Source organism: Mauremys reevesii, linkage group 9, assembly GCF_016161935.1.
Source record: "Mauremys reevesii isolate NIE-2019 linkage group 9, ASM1616193v1, whole genome shotgun sequence".
NCBI classification, from domain to species: domain Eukaryota; kingdom Metazoa; phylum Chordata; order Testudines; family Geoemydidae; genus Mauremys; species Mauremys reevesii.
The window spans coordinates 46996285-47021556 of NC_052631.1; the positions used below are offsets into that span (position 1 = coordinate 46996285).

Here is a 25272-nt window from a genome sequence, read left to right on the forward strand (position 1 = left end):
CCCTCCCTATGGAACCCTCATGGGTCCTTGGGATGTGACAAAAGACCCCCCGAGATGTGGCCTATATTTCCCTGTGCAGGGAGCTCTGATCAGGCTGCGTGTAATTGGCTCTGGGAGCTGCTGTTCCCCCAGGGACTGGTGAAAGAACTCTCCTCACCTCTCCCCTAACTGAGGGGGGCCAGGGGACTGGTTTGATCCCTGGGGCTGGCTGTGTTTTTGTGTTCCCAGTTTCTCCCCTCATGGGGGAGGGTGTGATCCTGGAGGTGTGTGTGTGTCTTCTTCTCCCCTCACAGGAGTGGGGTTTGATTCCTGGGTGTATCTGGAGGGGTGTGGTTCCCTGGGGGGGTGGGTTGATCTTTGGTGGGTGCCTCCCCTTCTCCCCAGGGTGGGGGTTGATCCCTGGTGGTGGGCTGGTTCCTGGGGTGTGTCTCCCTGGGGTGGGGATATAGATCCCTGAGGGTGGTTTGGTTCCTGGAGGGTGTCTCCTGGGGGAGGGGGTTGTTCCCAGGGGTTGGGCTGGTTCTTGGGGGTGTCTCCTGGGAGGGGGTTGATCCCTGGGAGTGGACTGGCTCCTGGGGTGTCTCCTGGGGGGAGTGTTGATCCCTGAGGGTGGTTTGATTCCAGGGGGATGTCCCATCAGGGCTGGTGGGGGGTGTTGTTCCCTGGGTGTGGGCTGGTTCCTGGGGATGTTTCCCAGGGGGGAGGGGGCTTGATCCCTGCGGGTGGTTTGGTTCCTGGAGGGTGTCTCCTGTGCTCCCTGGGGGGAGGTTTGATCCCGGGAGGTGGGCTGGTTCCTGGGGTGCGTCTTCTCATTCCCCTGGAGGGGGGGTGATCCTGGGGGGTGGGCTGGTTCCTAGGGGGTGTCTCCTCTTCTCTCTGGGGGGAGGGATTGATCCCTGAAGGTGATTTGGTTCCTGGAAGGTGTGTCTCCTCCCAGGGAGGGGATGTTTGACCCCTGGGGAGGGTGGGCTGGTCCTTGGGGTGTCTCCTTTTCTCCCCAGGGGGGAATCCTGGGGAGTGGACTGGTTCCTGGGGGGTGTCTCCCCTTCTCTCCGGGGTGTGCGTGTGTTGATCCCTGGGGGTGGGCTGGTTCCTGGGAGGGTCTCCCAGGGGATGGTTCGGTTCCTAGACGGTGTCTCCCCTTCTCCCGTGGTGGTGGAGGCGGGTCCAGCCCCTGCCGTCTCGTCAGTTCTCGTTTCATTCCCTTTATAGGAAATGTATGTGCGGAGCTGGGGGGCTGCCCGCAGGCAGCGGGGCGGCGGCTCCCGCCCACAGGGGGCTACAGGAGGGGCAGAGGGAGGCCGCTGCCGGGTAGGGCGGGGTTTCTCTCCAGGGCTGGCCGCCGGCTCTCGCTCGTTCTCCGGCCGGTGTCCGGCGCTGGGTCCCGTCCGAGCCCCTGGGAGCCCGGGCCAGGAGCCGCCATGACGGGCAGGTAACGGAGAGCGGGGCGCTCCCCCGGGATGGGGTCACTCGCCCCGGGCGGACCCGAGGGCGGCGGGGGAGCCGTGTGCAGGACTCGGCCTGGCTGGGGCTCTGCGACCGGACCGGGCCGGGCCCCGAGTGCAGCGGCTGTGGGAGCTCCCTGCCTGGGACCCGCTGCTCCCCGCGGGGCCGCCCTCCGGCGGAAGGGTCCGGAGGGCGCCCTGGCTCGCCGCCCTCTGCCCCGCAGCTGCCCAGCCCGGGTCCGACTTCCCGCCCTGCCCGCAAGGTCATTCCGAAGTAGCTGCGCTGAAGTCAGCGGCGCTACACCTGTGTAAACGCGTTGCGAGCGGCCCCGCGGGGGGCTGGGCTGTTTCCCGGGGGCTGGGACAGCAGGGGGAGGCCGTTTGCGTTCCTGGGGGGCTCTGGCGGCCGGGCAGGCAGGGCACATGCAGCGCAGCCTGCGCACACCCGAGGGCTGTACAAGGGCTGCGCTTGGTGGTGAGGGGCCAAACTCAGGGGTAGAGGAGCCCAGCACCTTTCTGTCCTCTTGCAAACGGCCGCCCCGTCTGGAGTATTGTGCGTGTCATTTGGTGAGAGCCTTATTCAGAAACGGGAGAAGACAATACAGCAACCCCTGTACCGTGTGCTCAGGGGACCAAAGATCTTAAATGTGCCCTGTGGGTGGGGAAAGAGGGCAGGGGTAGGAGGAGAGAAGTGCAGGATTTGGAAGAGTTGGGCAAGAAAGGGAGATGATGATGAAGGTTTGTGTTTATATTTGTAAAGTGCGCAGTACTTCCCCAGTGTCTAAACTAAAGCTAGCTTTAATTCCAGGGTGGGGCCCTGGTGACTTGAGCTTTACTCTCACAGTTTATCAAGTTTGAGATTGAATTGCGGTTATGTAATTCATAGTTGTTACTTATTTATACATATAATTCTCTTTCCTTCTGCTCTGAGTCTGGGCAGCTGGCCCTGCCCAGTTGGCCCTGAGTCTTGGAGGTAGGTGTTCTGAGTGCAGAACTGACAGATGAACATCTTGAGCCCAGTTCCCCTCTCACTTTCACCAGATTGATACCAGTGACTCAGCAGAGTCACTACAAATTTGTACTAGTGTAAGTGAGTTGAGAATCTGAGCGCTTGGTAGTTCTAATCCTAGCACTGACATTTTGGGAGGATTTAGGCAAGTTATGTAGCTGATCTTCCGTATTTTCTCCTCTGTAAAATGAAGAACTTACTTTAAAGGAGTATTGTGAGAGTTAACTGATGTTTGTAAAGTGTTTTGAAGGTGAAAAGCATTAAATATGAGTATGAACTTCTAAAATGGTGCATTGTGGGAATTCTCTCCTACTGAATCCTAGTGTCCTTAGCCTTACTATATTGCAGTGATTTTTAAGCATCACTTCTTTTCACAGCTAAGAACAGTTAAGAGAGTCTGGGGAATTTATTTTTTAAGTACACCTCTATCCCAATATAACGTGACCTGATATAACATGAATTTGGATATAATGTGGTAAAGCAGTGCTCCGGCGGGGCGGGGCTGTGCACGCCGGTGGATCAAAGCAAGTTCGATATAATGCGGTTTCACCTATAACACGGTAAGATTTTTTTGGCTCCCGAGGACAGTGTTATATCGGGGTAGAGATGTACAAAAAATAGAAAAAGCCATGAGTGTAAACTTGGACTGTGTCTTCTGTGATTTGTACAGTACCTAGCCCATTGTGGAGTTACTGGAAAGAATAATATTGTAAATAATTATCACATGCTCATATCTAAAATGTGGGTAAATGTTCATAGTTTGTACAGTGAATGATGATAGACTGATGTGGATATGTGGGTGTATTTGGTGCATATATATTAGCCCTCCTCCAGTCTGTTACAGAATGGGATTTTTTTTTTTGTATCAGAACCTCAGCTGCTGCTACCTCATGGGTGCAGTGTTGGCTCTTGTAACTTGTGACTATACCACAGACATGTTGTGCATATATTCCACTCCCTTAGGAGAGGATTAAGCTCAAAGTGCTAGAAATTCTGTCATTGTTGGTGAGCATCTGTCCAGCTATTGAATGGCATTGGGGAGAGAGGAGGTAAATCTGGGAAGACTTTAGACTATGAACCAATCTGATTGTGTCGTATAGATACAGTGTGTGATAATGTTTAAAATGAGATGTTCCACGTGAAGCAAGGATCATTCAAGTTTAGGGGCAAGGGAAGTTACTTTGTGCTATTTGAAAAAACTGTGGGTTTCTTTTTTGAGTTACCTGGGGAGTGCCATACTCTTCAGCGTTTCTCAAATGCAGCTGGCTACCAGGGGCTTTTCTTGTGGCCATGGCCTCCTGGGCTCTGCTGGGGTGGGGGTGGGTGGCAAAATAGTGGCTCTTCCCTCTCCCTGTTGCTCCTGAACGCACTACTTTGATGTTGATTGCCAGGGCCACCCGGGGTGGGGGGAAGTGGGGCAATTTGCAGGGGCCCCACAAGCCACTCCGGGTTTTCAGAGGCACTTCCGCGGCGGGCCCTTCACTGGCTCTGGGTCTTCGGCGGCGGGTCCTTTAGTGCAGCAGAAGACTCGGAGTGCGTGAAGGACCCGCCGCTGAAGTGCTGCCGAAGCCTCGGAACACGGCCTGGTGATTACAAGCGCCGGAAGCGGCAGAAATAAAAACAAGCCACGATCATCGGCACTTAGGCTGCTCTACCGCCGCCACTTCATTCTTTGGCGGCAATTCGGCGGCGGGTCCTTCCCTCTGAGAGGGACCTGCTGCTGAATTGCCCCCGAAGACTGGGCCCTGCCCCAGGGCCCCTGAATCCTCTGGGTGGCCCTGTTGATTGCTGAGACTGCCAGTAGGGGTTGGGCTCTGCCCCCATCTGGAGACACCTGGGGCACCACGCTGGAGGAGCAGGCAGCCAGTGAATTCCCCACTTTCCCAGGACAGTGGGGCTCAGGCTTTGGGCCTTGCAGCAGTTTCTGGCCAAGGGACTTTGGGCTCCAACTCTAGACTCTGGCTGTGTGGCGACAGGCCTCAGACTCTGGCCATGGGGCCTCAGGCTCCACCCCCCATTGCTCCCCCAGCTCTCCACCCACCAATCCCCATTGCCCCTGGCCCCTGCTGCCTCCCCTGACCCCACCTCCCCATCCAGGGCTTAATTTGTCCCCAGGTTTGGCGGGTCTGAATAAGTCTGCTGTGAAAAGTGATACTTGCATGTTTGTTAATATCACTTTTCACAACAGACTTACTAACTAACAATAAATAAATTACAATGATTTGGACGTGTATATGTGCATATTTATTAGTTTTTCCTAAAGCTAATTAACTATTTTAGGGAAAAGTGTGAGAGCGGCCACCAGCAAGAGTTGGTGGCTGTGCTCCAAGGCCACCAAAAAATTTGTCCTGAGAACCTCTGCTCTAGGTGGCCCGGCCCATCTTATCCAGTTTGCCAAATCCAGTGATCATGGTAATAAATTAATTAAACCCTTTTGTGCCATTGTCTTGTGCATATTCAGAGCCCTGCCTTTTAAGGCATCAACATTGTTTTCAGTTCCATGATATGACATAGAACATAAGGCTTTGTGGAACATTCCAGAGTACAAAAGCCACTGTAATGTGTGTAGTTCCCTAAAATAATGTAGGATTTTTAACTTCTTCCCCTCTCAAAGATAATACAAATGGCTAATTTCTTGGATTTCTTATATAGAGTGGGTTTTGGCATAAACCTCCAAATAGTGAAATGCACAGACATGTTTTGAAAAAAAATTTACCTGGAAAACTTGTCAATTATGAAAATTTATAACTTAATGGCTTCCATTGCTTCCTCTGCCATAGAACAGTTGCTCATTCTTTTGTGGGAATTCTCAAAGACAAATATTATGGTTCTGTGTTAACTGGGTTTTTTTCTCAGTAAAAGAATAATGAAGTTGGGACTTGATCCTGCAATGTGCTGAGCATTCCGTCTCCAGTCCAGCGAAGTGAATAAGCTTAACTTTAAACATGTGAGAGGTCAGTAGGTCTGCTCATCTCCTTGCATTATTGAGTCCTGGGTGAGCACAGTGCCTGGTAGGATTGAGCCCTTAGATTCTATAGAAAGACTTCCAACCCCAGCAAACAACTTCACAGCCCCGGCTCTAGACTAGTGGTTTTCAAACTTATTTGATCATGCCCCCAATTCTTTGTGTCTGTAGTAGTTTCCCCTCACCTTGGTGCCCAGCCAGCTGCTGCTGCTCTCTGGCTGCCCAGCTCTGAAGGCAGAGTAGAGAGCGGTGGCTGCTGGCTAGATGCTCTCCTCTGAAGGCAGCGCTGCCACAAGCAGCAGCGCAGAAGTAAGGGTGGCATGGTATGGTATTGTCCCCCTATTTCTCTGCTGCTGGTGGCGGTGCCGCCTTCAGAACTGGGTGGCTGCCTTCAGAGATTCAGCTGCCCAGCTATGAATGTGTGCAGTAAGTTTTTTGTTTGTTTTTTTCCCCCAAAGTTTCTCATACACCCCCAGAATACATTCCATGCTCCACCCCCAGTTTGAGAACCTCTGCTCTACATTGTATTACTAATGAAGGCAAAGTGTTGTATGACATTTGCAAAATAGTAGTTAGTCTCTTTGGAATATACAGTACTGACGAGTTACAATCTTTTTCAGTTCTCGAGCTGTTGGGATTCCAGTACTGTAGAACAAGATGAGCTGTTCCAAAATTGAGTTTCTGCAGAATACTGATCAGTGTGGACACATCTGGAGCTAGGAAAATACCATAAATAGCTTTTTGGTTTAAAAATTGCATGATCTTGTTCTGTGACACTGGAAGAAAGAGGAAATTAAACAGACAGAAAGAGGTAGTGCTGACACAGTGGAAAGAAAGATAGGGAGAAAGAAAAGAAACAAGAGGGTACAAAAGAACCTGCTGCTAGGTTCCATGATTATCAGTGCTATATCAATACTCAAGACAGATAGAAAAGAAAGCATTGCAGAAGGAAAAAAACAGGAACTGAATTTTCATTTAAAAAATTATTCTAGCCCTTGTAGTAGCAAAGATAACTTTCTGAATGTAATTAGTTACAGTAATTAGGCTTATTTAATTACCCGATGAGGGATAGCATGAGGGGAATGTCCAATTAATTAAAATTACAATAAGAAAGTATACATGGTACTTTTACTTAAACTGTAATCTCTTTGGAGCAGGGACAGTCTTCGTTTGTACAGTGCCTAGCACAGTAGAGTCCTGGTTTATGATAGGACCTCTTACATGTTTCAGTAATATAAATAAGTGTGGTTTTTAATGTGAAAGTATCAATGTAAATGACTGCTTTGGTTGTATATTGAACAATGCATTTTTAAATATTACATTTATTATTTATCACAGTGTGGGAGAGCCTGGGCTGAAACAGAGAATGCAAAAGATTTTTGGGATTTGGGGTCATGAGAGGAAAAAAGATAACTGGGGTGGGTAAATTGGAATATGTGAATAATAATCTTGACTGCCACTGATTAACTAAATGACTCCATTTCTCATTGCCTTGGTTTACTAATCTGTAAAATGAATATAATCATAATTAGTTGCCATATCATTTTATAGATTACTAAACCACAACACTGAGAAGTGGAGTCATTTAGTTAATCCAGGGGTAGGCAACCTATGGCACACGTGCCAAAGGCGGCACGCAAGCTGATTTTCAGTGGCACTCACACTGCCCAGGTCCTGGCCACCAGTCCGGGGGGCTCTGCATTTTAATTTAATTTTAAATTAAACATTCTTAAACATTCTGAAGCCTTATTTACTTTACATACAACAATAGTTTAGTTATATATTATAGACTTACAGAAAGAGACCTTCTAAAAAGTTTTAAAATGCATTATTGGCATGCAAAACCTTAAATTAAAGTGAATAAATGAAGACTCGGCACACCACTTCTGAAAGGTTGCTGACCCCTGAGTTAATCAGTGGCAGTCAGATTTGTTCACAAATTCTGATCTGTAAACAGTGTGAAGTTTAAAAGGATACGGTCAATTTAAAAATTGCTTCTGGCCGAAAATACCAGCTACTGTTACAAGTAACATTCTAAGATACTAGAACGGAGAAAGATTGGAGAAACCTATTTTCTTTATAGCTTAGTTTGTTTAAAGCAACACGAAATCTCATAATTAAAACTTGTAAAGCAATTTGAGAATCTCGGGTGAAATATGCTATATACATATAAAGTATAATGAAGTGTGTTTTAAGCAACCATCTGTCCACAAGCTTTTTATTAACAAGGAAAGGAGATATTACTGTGCATGTGATTCTCTTTATGGGGATTCTCTTTAGGAAGTAATTGCAAGTAAAATGAGTTGGAGTGTGATGGGGAAGATGGAGTACAAATGTCAGGACTCGTCTACACTTACAGCACTGTAGCTAGCAACAGTGAAGATGTTACCTATGCAGATGGAAGAGCTGCTCCCATTGGTGTAGGTACTCCCCTACCCGAGAGGTGGAAGCTATGTCAATGGGAGAAGCCCTCACCTTGACATAGCACTGTCTACACTGGGGGTTATATCAGTTTAATTACATTGCTCAGAGGTATGGATTTTCCACACCCCTGTGTGCCATAGTTATACTGACATAAGTTAGTAGTGTAAAGCAAGCCCCAGTAATTACAAGAAGAGTTGTGACTGCAAACAAGAGCACTAGTGCAGAGCTTGTCTGTCTGAATTATGAACAACCACTCTTGGTCTTCTGGGTTGAAAAATGCATTTTTAATTTAATCTTATTTTTATCTTTCTATTTAAACCTGCCCTCTGAGGCTAGCTGAGTAAATTTGAACTCACTGGAAAGTCCTGAGAGATTTATCGGACAATCATTGAGCTGCTTCTCATGGGAGCTACTTAGGGTGACCAGATAACAAGGGTGAAAAATCAGGACGGGGTGGGGGGGGGTAATAGACATCTATATAAGAAAAAGCCCCAAATAGCAGGACTGTCCCTATAAAATCAGGACATCTGGTCACTCTAGAGCTACTCATATATGCCTAAGGGAAGTGTGGCAGCCGTCTCAGTGATTTGTTAATAAGGTTTTGACATCAGTCCTGTCTCTTGAAGGTGACCTGCAGATGTGGGGATGGTGGAGAACTGGGCTGGAGACCTTTTTAGCCTGTGAGGTATAAAGAGAGCCCTAAAGGGTTTTTTTTTTTTTAATGTAAATAATAGTTTGGTTCATTTTGAAAGCTTCTCCCCCCCCCACACTGCCATTTGTTTTTTATATTGGATGTTCAGGTTCTGTCTAGTGAGAAAGACTGTGATGACTGGTGTGCCAGTGAAATATGACAGTGTGAAAGCTGAGCATATGAGAGTGGAAGGGATTTTTAGTCAGACTGTTCTAAAACATGTTGATTAGTCTTAAAGTTAAGTGGGTTTTAACATTTTGAAAAAAGAACACACTTGTTAATTAATTGACATTTTCACCCCCAGTTCAAGGTAAGAGCTGTAACTATATACATCCTCCAAGATGAAGATGTTCCTAGGAGATCAGAGCTGGCATACCTGATATTTCTAAAGTTAAAAGCCAGCAGAAAACGCCATTTTGAAAATTAAAAAAAATCAGGTCCTCATTATACACCATAAAGAAGTAAAATAATATAAAAAAAGCACAAGTGCAATTAAAAAAAAATTCTTTGCAGGTCACCTGTAGGTGCAGGCAGTTTGAAATACTTGAAGAAAGGTAGGAGGAACTGAAGGTGAGGATGCTGCTGCTTTCTTCTCTTTGAAACGATGATGTTCTTCATCTCTGCCTGTTTTTTTGGATTCCAGTATAAACTACTTCTCATAAATTGTAATGTCAGAAGGGACCACTGTTGGTCACTCCCTGTTAAACAGTTGTGCAAATCATTTCTCTCATTATATTTTTTCTAGAGCTTGCCAGACTGTAGATATGATATATGTAATATTTCATTACTTCCTTGAAAATCCCGTTTTTGCCTTCATAATTTATTGTAAAATAAATAAACCATAGATTATAATGGCCCTTGGATTGGTTTTCTTGGACTGTGCTGCTTCTGATGTGATGATATTCTAGCCTGGATGTTCCTGTCATCCTCTACTCTGTTCTTTTGTTCCTTTAAGAAATCGACTTTTGTAGTCAGAATATTTTTAGTCCCATTTGTGTAATGTGATCCTCTCTTCCTCTAGAGGGTGGGAGGCAGGAGTGGTGTAAAGGGTGGGCGCCTGGCGGAAACCCTGCTCAGTTCCCAGCAGAGTGAGTGCTCTGGAGGCTGGAATGTAAAGTATGTTCCTTTTCTCAGCTTCCTGATCTTGCAGGGAATGCAACTCTTGCAGACTACAGTGTATCTGGAGAGCAAGAATCTTCATGCTTTCGCTGTTGGGGGTATGCTTTATCTACATGGAGTGATGGGTTCTGCTGATTGCAACATCATACATACATCATAAACATCATGCATACATACCTCATATTGTATGGTGCACCATCTTGCAGGGGACCAACTTAGAGTAGCCAGGATCTGATATTAGTCTGCAGTAAAGGACTGAGTTCTTTGCTCGGAGATCACTGACCTCTTTTGCATTTCTACTGTTGTTCTGTTCTGGTTTGACTGAGGAGCTCTATTGGTTTAAGTGGATAAGTTACTTGAAGAATGAGATTTTTAAATTAATCTCTTGGAAAATGGAGCATGTGTAGATTCTGTGTGCAAATTCGACACAGAATTAATCTCTGGTGCCGATCCTACCCACTGGCTTCAGTGGGTCATACCAGTGGGATACAGGAACAAAAGAATCTGGTTTGTTAGAATTGTAACAGAATGGCAGATTTTGGGTAACAAGCAGCACTTGGGCAGGATTCTGTCTATCCTGATTTAGCACTTCTGAGAACTGAGGGAGACTCCCAGAAGGAAAGTGACTCACTGAAAATTCAGTGCTTTTGTTCTCTCCAGTTGTCTTTCTGCACTCCCCTTCACAGTGGCATTGGGTGCTATGGCTGGCATGAGACTTCAGGGGCTGGCGTCCTCTAAGCTTTACCAACGCCGGCAGGATCGGCTGAGTGGCACAGGGTCACTGCTGAAAGACGAGACACGGGCAACAGCTGGGATACCTGGGTAGGTCTCTGAGACAAAGGGAATGGGATTGTTGGAATGTTTCTTAAGGCTCCATACATTTCTTTTGAAGCAGGCGGTGTCTGCAGACAGGCTCAGATTAGTGTATTTTTATTTCTGGATAGTTTATGAAGGAAAAGGTTTTCCTGGCACAGAAGCTTTCAGTTTGTAACAATAACAGGAAATGAACAATGGCGAACCTTTCCCATTTGAAGCAACATACAGGGATCTTCAGATCCAGCAATGTTTCTGGTATTGCTAATAGTGAGGGTTTTAGGCACTGTGCTAGAACAAGGACCTAGTGTAAAATGCTGTAGTTGTTTTAAATGCTGAAAAGGTTTTAGCATTGTTTGATTTCAGGCACATTTCTTCACATACATTGTTAAGAATGAGGCAATTGATTTTACATATTGTAAATAACTTTGCAGTTTTCCAGCTTTCCTGGCTGAGCTCTTTGACTTCTGCTGAATCTAAGCTTTCAATCAAAGAGAGAGCTAATCTTCTGGGTTGCCTGTTTGTAAAGAAAATTTACCAAGGGTAAACTAAGGCTCTGCAGTAGCCTGTAGCCAGATGGCTCCAGTACTTGTGCTTCCACCCAGAGGTTTCCTATTCTGCAGAGTAAAAACTGAGGACAGCTGTTTGTTTTCACAGATGTTAACGAGCACCCTGTGGTATTAGACAAACTGACAAGAATTAGGTCAATTTTATTTTGGTTCTGCTTGGGAGAGCTCTGAGGAGCAGCAGAGGTGGACACTGGAGCTATTGCATTGGGGAAGAGGGCAGTGGTATGCAAGAGAGAGAATTTTCTCCTTAAGCAGCCAGAGGTGGTTTGAGGCTTCAAATTTATCAGACACTTACTAGGTGGTGAAGAATAAAATGGAGCCTCAAGTAGAATCCAGTGACAGAACCCTACTAGAAGTCTTAGTACCTTCTGTTTCCCAGTTGTTCATTAATGGCCTGGATTCTCATCGTGGACAGTTGGGTCCTTCATCTTAGTTTAGTCCCCGCCTTTTAGCCCTATGGCTGTTAAGTATCTGGTGAATTTTTCAAGCTTTATGTTCAAAGCGGTGGGTGTGAGTGAGTGTGTGTATCTGTGATTAGGCTATGGATGGGGTGAGTGTGCAAGTAAGAGGGAGAGAGAGGCTGATAGAAATCCTACTTCTCTTTTCTAACTTATCCTAAGAGAAGTTAGAAAAGAGAAAAAAGAGAGATGGGGGGTAGGAGGGAAAATGTAGGGGATGGAGATTACAGTGTACAGAAAAGGAGAGGGAAAAGGATGTAAGGGGTTGGTTGGGAAGAAGGTGAAAAGGAGACAGACACTGAAACAATGCAGAAAAAATACACTGGGATCTATGATAGAAAATAAAATAGAATGTGAATTGAGGCCAGAAAGGGTAAGAAGATAGTCGTTTTGCTAGTTAATATATTTTCATAACGTAACAGGTTACATATAAATACAGTACACAAGTGTTATCCCTGTAAATTGCAGGAGTTATGGCTAGAGTGGTTTAGATGAAGGCCTAAGTATTTCTTCACTCGGGCTAGTAGGCATGGTCTTTGGACAAGTAGATGTGCAATAATACATTTTTCAAGCCTGACTTTTATGGTTTAAAAAAACCAAAAACTTTAAAATAGTATAGTTTTACTCTACATCTTTTCCCTATATTAATATAGCTCTCACAAGAGGCAGAAATTGTAACGTGTCAGCTGTACAAAGCTAATACAAGTATAGGAGAACATGATAGATTTTATTCTGCCTTGTATGTCATTAAATCAAAATATAGCTGACAATTTTGTTAAGAAGCTGGATTTGGACAGTATTGCTGGGTTTTGTCATCGTGCCTGTTAAATGTAAAATGTATATGTGAGGCCAAGACTCACTAAATCGACCACCGATTCCTCTCCCGTCGACTCCTGTACTCCACCTGATCAAGAAGAGTAAGGGGAGTTAACGAGAGAGCATCTCCCGTCGATGTCATGTAGTGTGGACCCCGCGGTAAGTAGATCTAAGGTATGTCGATTTGAGTTATGCTATTAACATAACTCAAATTGCGTAGCTTAGATCGACTTTTCCCTTTAGCGTAGACAAGGCCTAGGAGCTTGATCTCTGAAGCTCCGTACAGACATAACTGCAATGATGTTGGTGGATAGGAACAAACACCATACATAGCAAGTGGTGGTTTGAGCACTGTCCTGCTAAACCCAGAGTTGTGAGTTCAATCCTTGAGGGGGCCAGCTAGGGATCTAGGCCAAAAATCTGTCTGGATTGGTCCTGCTATAAGCAGGGGGTTGGACTAGATGACCTCCTGAGGTCCCTTCCAACCCTGATATTCTATGATTCTATAAGTGTCGGAGCTGATAGCCCATTAGGTTGAAGGGGTTGAGCTATGCTTACCATTTGTAAGTAAGGTTATAATTGAGGAACTTTGATTTCATTGTCTTATTTTGGATGTCCAGATAGCAGCAGTGGCCAAGAGTGCTCCCTCCCCCAAAAGACTTTATTTGACAAGGAGATTGAGCCCCATTTACTTCACAATGCAGAATTCACTATAAGTATCTATACTTTTGTCAATGCTAGACTAGATTACTGCAGTGCTTTCTGTACGTGACTATCCTTGTGCACTATTCTTCCTGAATAGTCTTCAGTGTGAATGTTTGCTGACTGAGTGGTAGCTCACACAGGAGTCTTATTATACCTATCACATATGGTCTGTACTAGTTTCCAGTTGCCTTCCAGGTGCAATTCACAATGCTGTTTTTGATCTCTAAAGCTATTTATGGTTTAGGACTTTACTTCCTCTTATCAGTGGGGATACTCAAGAGCAGTGGTTCTCAACCATACGCAGAGGTCTTCCAAGGGGTACATAAAATCATCTAGATATTTGTCTAGTTCAGAGATAGGCAACCTATGGCACGGGTGCCGAATGCGGCACACCAGCTGATTTTCAGTGGCACTCACACTGCCCAGGTCCTGGCTACCGGTCCGGGGGGGGGCCTCTTCATTTTAATTTAATTTTAAATGAAGCTTCTTAAACTTTTTAAAAACCTTATTTACTTTACATACAACAATAGTTTAGTTTATATATTATAGACTTATAGAAAGAGACCTTCTAAAAAGGTTAAAATGTATTCCTGGCATGTGAAACCTTAAATTAGAGTGAATAAATGAAGACTTGGCACACCACTTCTGAAAGGTTGCTGACCCCTGGTCTAGTTTTACAGCAGACTACATAAAAAGCACTAGCAAAGTCAGTACAAACTAAACTAAAATTTTGTATAGACAATAATTTGTTTATACTGCTCTATATACTGTACACTGAAATGTAAATACAATATTTATATTCCAGTTCATTTATTTTATAATTGTATGGTAAAAACAAGAAAGTAAGCAATTTTTCAGTAACAGAGTGCTGTGACAGTTTTGTATTTTTATGTCTGATTTTGTAAGCTAGTAGTTTTTAAGTTAGGTGAAACTTGGGGTATGGAAGACAAATCAGACTCCTGAAAGGGCTACAGTAGTCTGGAAAGGTTGAGAACCACTGTTCTAGATTATAATTAAGGCTGTGTTTTAAGTCACGGGTATTTTTAGTAGAAGTCTTGGACAGGTTATGAGCAGTAAAGAAAAATTCATGGCTCATGACCTGTCCATGACTTTTACTTCTAACTAAAACTTGGGCTGTGTGTGTGTGTGTGTGGGTGCTCTGGAGGGGCAGTCTGGGGGCACTGTGGGTGCTGGGTGTGGTGGCTCGGGACCCCCCCTGGCGTTGGGGGGGCCAGGCAGCGGCATGCTGCCCGGGACCCCTGCTGGTGCTGCGGGAGGGAGGAAGGGTTGGCGGGGCTGGCAGGCTCTCTACCCAGTTCCGACCAACATGTCTCTGCAGATCCTAGGGGGAGCGGTGGCCAGGGGGGCTCCATGCGCTGCTCCGGCCACAAGTGCCGGGAACTGCAGCCAATGGGAGCTGCAGGGGCGACGCCTGGGCAGCGCCCTGAGCACCCTGTCTCCTCCGCCTAGGAGCTGCAGGGACATGCTGGCCACTTCTTGGGAGCCCCACCCCGAGGTAAGTACCGCCCTGCACCCCAACCTCCTGCCCCAGCCCTGAGCCCCCTCCAACACACCCAAACTTCTGCTGCGGCCGCTGCAGAAGTCATGGAGGTCACGGAAAGTCATGGATTCCGTGACTTCTGTGACAGACACGCAGCTTTAATTATAATCGGGGGTGGAGGGGAATTCCTTTCTGGCTGTAAATGACTGTTTTTAAGTCTACTGTTTGCTCGCTGAGAATTCTTTTTTGAAGGATACTTTTTGTGGTTTCCTTCCCCAAAATATAAAAAGCCCCAATATTTAGAGCTCCTTCTTCAGGCAAATGATAACAATCCCAAGGCTGTGCTGATATCAGTTGATGATGGTGAATGACAGGCATATTTGGGCATGACTTTTTTTAATATGTTATAGAATCGACTAAACTTTTAGTTATACGTAGTAAAGATGAGAAATATAAGCTGTTAAATGAAATTTATTGAAGATGACTGAAAAGGCACTTCCTTGGTTTAAGGGGAATACTGTAAATTAAAGCCATTTCAGGAAATTCACCAAGCATTTTGCCGTGTTGAGAAAGGGGTGGAAGAGGAACTCTGAGTACCTGCTACATGTGCCTAGGATACCCTGTGTGAAATCCAAGACACATCCATAGATGCATTGTGTCTCTTAAGCAGCTGTGTGGTGGCAGTTCTCCTTTGGGATACCACGCAGACATTGTGTTCCCTGTAGCCTGCTGGAATGTGTAAAGGAGGAGTGGAATTTTGCTTTATTGAACCTCTGGCCCCCTCATATAACTAACAACTGTAGCAGCCAGACAGAGGGATAACCAGAGACCCTGGACTCCCTTGTTAATTTGTCATTATGGCTGTGAACTGCACTGAACATCTTGTTTCATTTTTATCCATTTGAGTGTGGATGAGAGGTCATGGAGTGACAGACTGAACATGCATCACTGGTTAAGGGGAAGGAATAAGAATATGTGTGCAGTTCCATTTGAGTGTTAGGCCGGAAGGGAGGAGAGAGAGCCAGGTATGCTAAAAGAAGCACAGTCAACTTGAAACCTTTTTAAAAATACAAAAAAAAAGAGAGTTTAAATCTGTTTGTTCTCTCTAATTGCTGTGGGAAAATCCTATGCAAGCAAAAGAGGAAACAAAGTTTGCTGGGGGAAAATAAAACTACACATACAGGGCTGTCAAATGTGTGTGTAGTATAGACATTGAACAAAGAAATATTTTTCTCTATGCTCAATTCCAGTAATCTTAAATGTTACTTGTTACAAAAATTGCACAAGCTGGTAGTGTAGCTTTCAAAGAAAGAGTACCTTTTTGGTTACCATGTTGGCTTCATTTTAGATAAAAATCACTTCAGACAATAAGGATTTGGGGGAAAATGTTAAGGGGAGTTGGGAGATTTTTCGTACTGAGATATTTCCTCTTATTTTCTTTGTGTTATTCTGTTAATGTGAGTCATACTCTAGCAGTATCCCAGTACAAATTTCTGTGTCCTTGTTTACACTAATGATTTCCATAAAAAATCTTCCCTATCAGTGCTACCAGTGATTCAGCTGAGCCAGTGGGAATTTTAATGAAGACAAGACGGCTTCCTACATTTCTGCCTTTTTATTGCCTTACAACTTTAACTGACATGATGGTGTAAATATGGAACCTTCCAGAGCCTTGTCTACCCAATGGCTCCCACTGGTGGAGCAGAACCAGTGGGGAATTTTTTTTTGTAAAATTCTCTAATGTATGGGTGGTGCCTCTCTCCAGATTCTTGTAGCATCCATCTCTCTGTTATCTTAGCATCTGTTTCTCACACTCTTTTTTTCAACACTTGTTGGATATTCAGCCCATCAGCAAGTTAAAGCAACTCTTCAGACAAGTGCAGAGAGGGTGAAGATTAATCTTCTTCGGCACTGAAGCAAATGCATCCATCTTTAGTGGTGGGAAATGATTGATGTGAAGCAAAATGTTTTGTCCCATGACAATACGTTGTTGTCCCCCACTTCCTAATAAAATAAAATCCCAAACCTCTAGTCATTATTTCAAAACTCAGTTTCTGCAATGTGCTGTTTTGTGACAGAAATCCCTTTTGGATTTGCAGCTGAGCCATGTCTCTCATGTACCCTAGTACCATGAGAGTGATGCTATGATAACACTCATTCCATTGCAAGAGTTTTCAAAAGTAGGGGAGTAAAACTGGCTGCCTCATCAGAAATGCTGCAACTGATCTTTCACTAGCCTTATCTTCCTTGTTTTTGCATCCATATTCTGCATACTGGCACCCATTAATCCATTCAAATATATGAAGATATACTTATCTCAGAGAACTGGAAGGGACCCCGAAAGGTCATCAAGTCCAGCCCCCTGCCTTCACTAGCAGGACCAAGTACTGATTTTTGCCCCAGATCCCTAAGTGGCCCCCTCAAGGATTGAACTCATAACCCTGGGGTTAGTAGGCCAATGCTCAAACCACTGAGCTAGCCTTTTCCCCAACCTCACTTGAGGTTGTCCTTTGCACTTTCTTTGTAGTGCCACTATTTACCTTGCTCCCTTTCTCAATTCACGGTCACCAACTTCGCATCATTGCTGAGGTTTTTGGTGAAGATGTTTGAAAAGAGGAAGGAGCAGCAGAAAAGTCTCGCAACTGTTGGGTTTGTTTTAACAGTCTTATCATTGTGTGAAGTCCCAGACTCTTCTTCTGGAGGGAGAGAAGCCCAATTTGCTGACTCTATAAAATATTTCTAAATCTGTTAGTGATTTAGCTTGTATGTCACCTGTAGCTACTGCCAGTAATTTTCACTTCACATAAAGTATGTTCAGAGCGTGTTACTAGAGTTTAGACCAGTGCTAGTGTCTAGCAGAACATACTTTAAAAAAGTCTGAGTATTTGTGTATTTATCTGAGAAACCTACTCCTGATTAGAATGGTACATAACATGCTCCCATGAAATGTCTGCATTTTAAAAACTGAGTCAGTAAAAGTTACGACGCAAACTGGTGAAAGACTGGAAAATTCATTGCTCAGGTGCTGCTCTGCTCTCTCATTGTTGTGCCATTTTCGGTCACAGTGCTGGAAGTTCAGGATGTTTTGTCATTTACTTTGTTTTAATTGTCTTTCCTGTCTTTGTGTTACAAGCTTATTATTTAAAGAGGGGGGACATCTGTGTTTGATATCTGAGTACAACACAGTAAATTAGTGAATTGCTTGGAATAAATGTAGCTTTTCTGGTTTGAGGGTGTACTCTGTGAAAAAGACTTGTATTTTAGCATCTTGTGGCTGTTGCTGAGATTGTTTTAAAGTTAAAAGTGAGACTAAATACTTTTTTTTTCTTTTGAGATCAAAGGAATAAATATCTGCAGTAAAACTGAAAGAAGAGTCAGGAATGAAGAGCTAAAGAGAGTATAGAACTCAACTCATAATTATGCAAGATCCATTGTTAAGCCCTCTCTATCTTACAGATAGAAATCAGGGAACCCATTTATGATACAATTGTCCTCTGACTTGGGTGCAACACAGCTGTGATGTATAATGTACTCAGGAACTTATGTTCCCTACAGATTTCAGCTGTGTGGTAACTGAGGCAGGGAACAATCATGGTATCAATAGGTACCCTATTGTAAGTGTTGTGTAGATGGGGCCTCAATGGCTAAGAGAGCTCACCAACCAGCTGCAAATTCATTGCCTCCCAGAGGGGTGGAGTGGGACAGGGAAGAGAAGAGGAGTAGGTCTTAAACTGTATGTGCTTGACCAGCTGAGCTCTTCTCTGCATTAGGAAAATTATTCTTGGAATGCAGGATGGCTCTAGGAACTGATCTCTAGATTTCCATCTGCCATTTTACTCATTCATTTATTCCCTGGCATGACTGCCAAAATGGAACAGAGGTCCTTAACACGTGGAATTGGCTGAAAGTTTTTCTGTAATACGTGGGACATAGTTTAGCATTCTTTCAAACCGATAACTTTTCAGATGATCTCCGTAGGGAATATTTGTTTGGCCATACGTAAAACTATGTATAGTTCTTTGTATTTTTTGTAGTAGTTTTATTTTCCTGGTTACATACTTTTTTTTGTTTGTTGCCTCTCATTGGCACAGGGATTGTCCTTTTTCTCTCTCTCTCTGCAGGAATTAATAAGGATTTTTACCATCACCCTTTACATTTTCTCTACTTTGTCTTCCTCACAGTTCTGAGACCTGCATCATAGCTAGGCTTGGAAGGATTTGATTTTTATTGGTAAATATCAGTAAATGTCAATTTCACTATACACACAAATGGACAGAAAAGTCCATCAATAATAACATAAATTTACCAATAGATAAAATAAAAATGCTGCATGAGAATTTAGGAGAACTTGATTCAAGGATATTTACTGTGTATATTTTTCCACGTGATTTGACAATTTGTGTTTTAATAGTTATAAAGTTTTAACTTTTTGAATCTGAGCATCTACTGTAATTTAAATAACTATTGTTGACCCTTCCCCATAATTTCCCACAACTGTGATTGATAAAAATTGAAAAAAAGACTTAAACTCCATAATTTTGCACAATGGTGAACATTTAAATCAATAAAAATAAAAATACTTAAAAATAAACATTGACATTATCTGTTGAAATTATAATATATAAAATCAAATTCTTTCAAGCCTAATCATAGCCAACGTCCTAGCCAGCTAGGACTGGAAGAGAGACTTCCATTAGTATTGGTTCTAGCTGGCTGGAGGAGTTGCATTGGAAAGATGCAAGGTACTTCTTACCTTTTCTTCCCTCTGGGGTGTGTGCGTGTGCATAGAATACACTGACTTAATGGTACTCCCACCCTATGAGTAAGAGTTTGGGACTAACAACTGAGCATAGACTCCCTGCATGGCAGCACGCAGGATTACCAGTAGGCCACTGAGCTGGACATATGGTATATTTGTGTGGTATATATTTTGTATGTACTGGCTGGGAAAGCATTATCTAAATTGTAACTTTGTATACAGACATTTACTTAACTATTCCCTCCCTCCCCAGATTACTAGGTCCTATTGTGCTTAATCGTTAAGGAACAGATCATTTGTATTTTTGCACCTCTTGGGCCAGTATGATGACATCTGCACAATCCTTGTGCTTATAATTTTCAAGGAAATCTTGTTTGCAGTTGCCAGTTTCTTTAAACTTAAATACTTTTATCAGTTAACTTTTTTTTTCTCTTCCAAAACCCAGAAGTGTTTAGACTATGCTACCTAGTTTAGCTGTTAATCACCCTCTTTGCTGCTTCTCACAATCTAATGCAGTAACAGGGATGTTGGGACATCTGGAATGGTCTTACAGGGTTCAGGGTTTGATGGTGTCTACAGTTGCTCTTTTGCAGTGAGAGTCATGGGTGTTGTGTGTGTATAAAAATAAATCCCATAACTTTTGACATTTTCTCATTTTTGTGAGTGGGTGAGCTGAATGAATGTCTTTGACAGCTGCAAGTTAAATCCTGAGCTGCATTTCAAAGTTGCATTTCAGGGTAAATGAAGAGGTTGGGGACAATAATGTGGCCACACAAAAGAACAGATCATTTGACTCTCAGTGGGAGCTCTAATTTCCTACAGGGTTATGAGGCTTTTTTACTGAAGGCAGTTCGTACTTCTACAGTCCTCAAACCTATTTGCCTGAATAAGGGCCTTTACAGTCCTGTTTTCATAAATGAGGGGTTCAGAGATTAGACCCTTAATTTCCATTATCTTTTTTTTTGCCGACACTCCCATGTGACTTTTCCCTAAAACCTCTTGTGACAAATAGTTCTTAGTAGGAATTATCCCTCTAGACCTGACTAAATCATCTGCATTTTACTCATCGCAGGAATATGACTGTGTAGATTGCAAGCTGAGGGCTCAGAACACAGTTGTCTAATGCCAGACAGTTCCATTCTTGCAGTATTGGGGCAATAGGACCCAGTGTAATGTCAGTGGAAGGTGGTGTGGAGCCAGGCTCCTTCTGAGAGAGCAACTAAAATAAATTTAAAATGGAAATGTAAGTAGCAGATTTTTTTAATAACTTAAACTTTGTAATCAAAGACAACCAGAAACGTGCTTCGTTGTGTTTAGTGTTGGGCACATAGGGAGTATCATATCGTACATGGATCTCTGACAGTCATAAAGCTTAGAGGATTGGCCGTGTTGGTCCAAGGATATTAGAGAGACAAGGTGGGTGAGGTAAAGTAATATCTTTTATTGGGCCAACTTCTGTTGATAAAAAAGAGAACTTTTGAGCTACACAGACCTCTTCTTGAGATTTGATATTACCTCACCCACCTTATCTCTCTAGTTACAGAAGCTGTCATTTCCCCCCACCCCGCTAGTCTCTTCCCATAACACAGAAGATGAATGAGAGGAGCGGTAATTACAGCTTTACACTTAGAATACTGTCTGCCTTTTTTATTGTTGATCTTCCTCCTTGCTGTTTTTTACCCTCCATGTTGTCTAGATCAAGCCTCTGAACCCAGGGACTAAGTGGGCTTTTTTATTTTTTCCAGGTTGATTTGAGTGAGTGTTCAGTGGTGGAATTATTGTATAAAATCTTGCCATTATGAACCTTCCTGGCCTGTGATTTAGCTGAAGCAAAACTGTAATTGGAAACAAAATTGATCAGATCCCAAGGATGGTCTCTGGGTTTTGCTACAAACACTGACATTTTGGGTTGACTGTTCCTGTGCTGCCCCAGCAGAGCTCAGGCAAATGTCTGGAGTTTCTGTAAACCATGAGTTGTGGGCCACAAGGTTACAGGATTTCTTGTCTATTCATAATTTTGGTGAGATTCTAAGTGTAAAGGCCCATTTGTACTGCAGGGAGGAAACAAAATCCATTTTAATGCCTCTAAATTAGTACTATTGATTCTAATCTAATCAATGGGCCTGATTCTCCTTTGGCTTATCCATTTTGTATAGGTATGTAAAGTGTTTCCACCAATGAGAGTGAGGAATTCTAGTTTGATACATTTTACAACCATTTTATGTTCACTTTGCAGGACTGTAGATGACGATACAAAACGCAAGGCATTGGAGAATCAGGCTTCTGTCTTCCATGTCTGTTTTTCTGCTGGCACCTCTAACTGGTCAGAGGAAAGAGAAGCTGCCACTACTAGAATACATTTATTGATTTCTTGTTTAAAATAAATATTTGCAGAAAACAAGATGACCCAGAATAATGTTAACAAAAGAAATCTAGCTGTCTACCGCAGCACAGATATTGACCCCTTGCTTTAGGGAAAGACAGAACAGCCACCACTGTGGTCTTTACTTCATGCTATGCATAAAATAAAAGATGAACTAGCATTACAAATAAAGTGAAAGAAGAAATGTATGCAGGGCATATGCAAGTGTTGATTAAAACTTTTATATCGCCCCCTCAAGTATTCTGTATATACAACATAAGCTACAGGAAGGCTGTTTGATAAATGTATGAGTGTCTTAAAAATTGGGTTTGTTTTTCATATGCATCAACCTGTAATGCTACCATCAATCCAATCATGCAGAGCTCAGAGGGAACAACAAAAACATCTTAAAAAAATAGCTTTACTATACTTAAAAATGTTACCATGGATGATGTTGCACTCCATCTGTTTATGGAAATATGCTTAGGAGTCTAAATATAATGTAACTGGAATATGCTTTGTGCAAAAGGTCTGTTGTAGAGGTATCATTACAAAGCTTATAATCTACTGAGTGTGTTCATCCTATTTATATGTATGTATCATTCTTGTATCTGAAACTAAAAATATGAAGTATTTCTCTAAGGTCCTATTGTAATGATGCAAAGTGTGGGCCATTAATAATGGCTTGGAATCTTTGATGGCTCCCATTAACAAGGACAATTGGTTGTAAATGGCTGTGTTCACTCGCAAACCTTCCTAGGTATGTGCAGGCCAACCCTGAAAGAATGGAGAATGAGGTCTTACAGTGGCATGTGATCATGTCACCTGGTACTGGGATCCATCTTAAACCTGGTGTTTTTCCACTTAGAAGGAAGGGAGGGAACCCAGAGAGAGACAAAGGTTTCCCGCCTTGTGCCAAAGCTATAGAAGGGAGTGGAACAGAACAAAGGGGGCTGCAGTCCTGAGAAATACCCTAGTTACCACCTGAGCTGCAACTTACAAGAACTATCCCAGGGGAAAGGATTGAGCCCAGACTAAGAAGGAGTCTAGTTTGTGAAAGAAGCTTATTGGAACATCTCTGAGGGTGAGATTTACTTGTATTCAGTTTCTTAATGCAGTGTTTCCCAAACTTGGGATGCCGCTTGTGTAGGGAAAGCCCCTGGCAGGCCGGTCTAGTTTGTTTACCTGCCACGTCCGCAAGTCCGACCGATTGCATCTCCCACTGGCTGCGGTTTGCTGCTCCAGGCCAATGGGAGCCGCTGGAAGCGGCAGCCAGTACGTCCCTCAGCCCGCGCTGCTTCCAGCAGCCCCCATTGGCCTGGAGCAGCGAGCTGCGATCAGTCGGACCTGCGGACGTGGCAGGTAAACAAACCGGCCCGGCCCACCAGGGGCTTTTCCTACACAAGCGGTGTCCCAAGTTTGGGAAACACTGTCTTAATGTATTAGGCTTAGACTTGTGTGTTTTTGCTTTATTTTACTTGATGACTTACTTTGTTTTGTCTGTTATTACTTGAAACCACTTAAATCCTACTTTTTATTCTTAATAAAATCACTTTTGTTTATTATTGAACCCAGAGTAAGTGATTAATACCTGGGGAGCAAACAGATGTGCATATCTCCCTATCAGTGTTATAGAGGGTGGACAATTTATGAGTTTACCCTGTATACGCTTTATACAGAGTAAAACAGGTTTATTTGGGGTTTGGATCCCATTGGGAGCCGAGTGCTTGAGACAGGAGTACCTGCTGAGTGGTTTTCAGTTAAAGCCTGCAGCTTTGGGGACATGGTTCAGACCCTGGGTCTGTGTTGCAGCAGGCTTGTGTGTCAACAAGACAGGGTTCTGGAGTCCCAAGCTAACAGGGAAAAGGGGTTCAGAGGTAGTTTCAGCATGCCAGGTGACAGTCCCAAGGGGGGTCTCTGTGATTGAACCCGTCACACCATTTTAAATTCAGATACTCGATACTCCAGATTTTAAAATAAAGCTGATCCCATTAGGAAACGGAATCGTCCCCATTTTTTGAAGTTTCCATTCCTAGCCCTCTAGGGACATGAGAGATAGGACTTTAACACTATGACATTTTAAAACATAGAACCCCTGGACTCATGTTTTCTCATCCTAGGCCCAGGGGCAGCTCTAGGAATCCCGCCGCCCCAAGCAGGGTGGCACGCCGCGGGGCGCGCTCTGGCGGTTGCCGGTCCCGCGGCTCCGGGGGACCTCCCGCAGACATGCCTGCGGAGGTTCCGCTGGTCCCGCGGCTCCGGTGGAGCATCCGCTGGCATGCCTGCGGGAGGTCCACCTGAGCCGCGGGACCAGCGAACCCTCCGCAGTCATGCCTGCGGGAGGTCCACCGGAGCCGCGGGACCAGCACACCCTCCGCAGTCATGCCTGCGGGAGGTCCACTGGTCCCATGACTCTGGTGGACCTCCCGCAGGCATGACTGCGGAAGGTCCGCCAGAGCTGGCTGCCGCCCTGCCAGCAAAATGCCGCCCCAAGCGCGCGCTTGGCGCGCTGGGGTCTGGAGCCGGCCCTGCCTAGGCCTCAGGCAAGTGTGATGTTTGTTGAAAGGGGGTGGGGCAGTTATACATTTGAGGAGAAAAGGAGAAAACATTTCTCTGCAGGGATTTTCATTTATTTTGTGTTTTAATGGAGGGTGTCTGGAGTAAGTTGGTAGGATGGGGATTTGTGGACAGAGGGCAGGCAAGGTGGTCAAAGACGAAAGATAAATGAATCCATCATATAGCTCTGCAAATTACTATGTGGCTGTCACCTCCACCTGTGTCAGATGTAAACAGATATCGGATGTTGATTCTGAATAAATTGTTGATTCCATTCCCTTGCATGCTGCATTATTTTCATCGTACTTATTTGTGCAAAAAGGGATGAAAAGATGTTGGTGACTGTAATGTTACTTGTGTGATGTATGCATATTCGTTTGATAGCTGTGACATTGCCCATGTTCTGACTCTGACCTTTATTTCCTCCTCAGTAATATGTCTGATGCCCTCGCAAATGCAGTGTGTGAGCGCTGCCAGGCTCGCTTTGATCCCTCGGAGAGGATCGTGAACAGCAATGGCGAGCTCTATCATGAGAACTGCTTTGTCTGTGCGCAGTGTTTCCGACAGTTCCCAGATGGACTCTTCTATGAGGTAAGGTTGCCTATGTGAAGCTATAGCAAGTTTCTTGACTTCCCCCTTTAAAAACCCAGTCCTGGGAGATGCTGAGTATCTGTGGCTGTCAGGGAACTCTGTGAAAACTGAGAGCACTCAGCATCTGACAGGATAATGCTTCAAGTGTCATTCTTTGCCCGCACCAAGCCCACTATCAGTGTTTCTGTCTGCTTTTTCCTTCCCAGTGTAACTAGCCCTCTCAGAGGGCTGGGTCAGACATTGCTGCTAAATCTGAAGCAGCAGGGGCCTCAGTCACCAGAGTGAGGGGCTACCTCGTCAGGTCAAGGTGAAATGCTCATGGTCCGGAGCCACATGACATGGGAATGTGAGATGCTCTATGCTGCTGGGAGATCAATGGAGATAACTGTAATTCCCTGCAGATATGAGATCATAGAATCATAGAACCGGAAGGGACCTCGAGGGATCATGTAGTCCAGTCCCCTGCACTCAAGGCAGGGCTAAGTATTA

General features: G+C 44.3%; 1 protein-coding gene across 3 annotated transcripts in view; it reads left to right on the top strand.

Annotated features, from left to right (window-relative positions):
- The first annotated feature begins 1271 nt into the window (after nt 1–1271).
- The window catches only part of LIMS2 (LIM zinc finger domain containing 2), a 55985-nt gene continuing 31984 nt past the window's right edge, over nt 1272–25272 (top strand). Inside the window, exons 1-2 of one of the 3 annotated variants that reach the window (XM_039487809.1) lie at nt 1272–1432; nt 24624–24783. In XM_039487809.1, the coding sequence (XP_039343743.1) occupies nt 1422–1432; nt 24624–24783 (171 nt within the window). In that variant the 5' untranslated portion in view covers nt 1272–1421. Of the gene's footprint in view, nt 1433–2998; nt 3015–10292; nt 10476–24623; nt 24784–25272 lie in introns of those variants that run through there. The other 2 variants (XM_039487810.1, XM_039487808.1) reach the window with 2 other exon arrangements.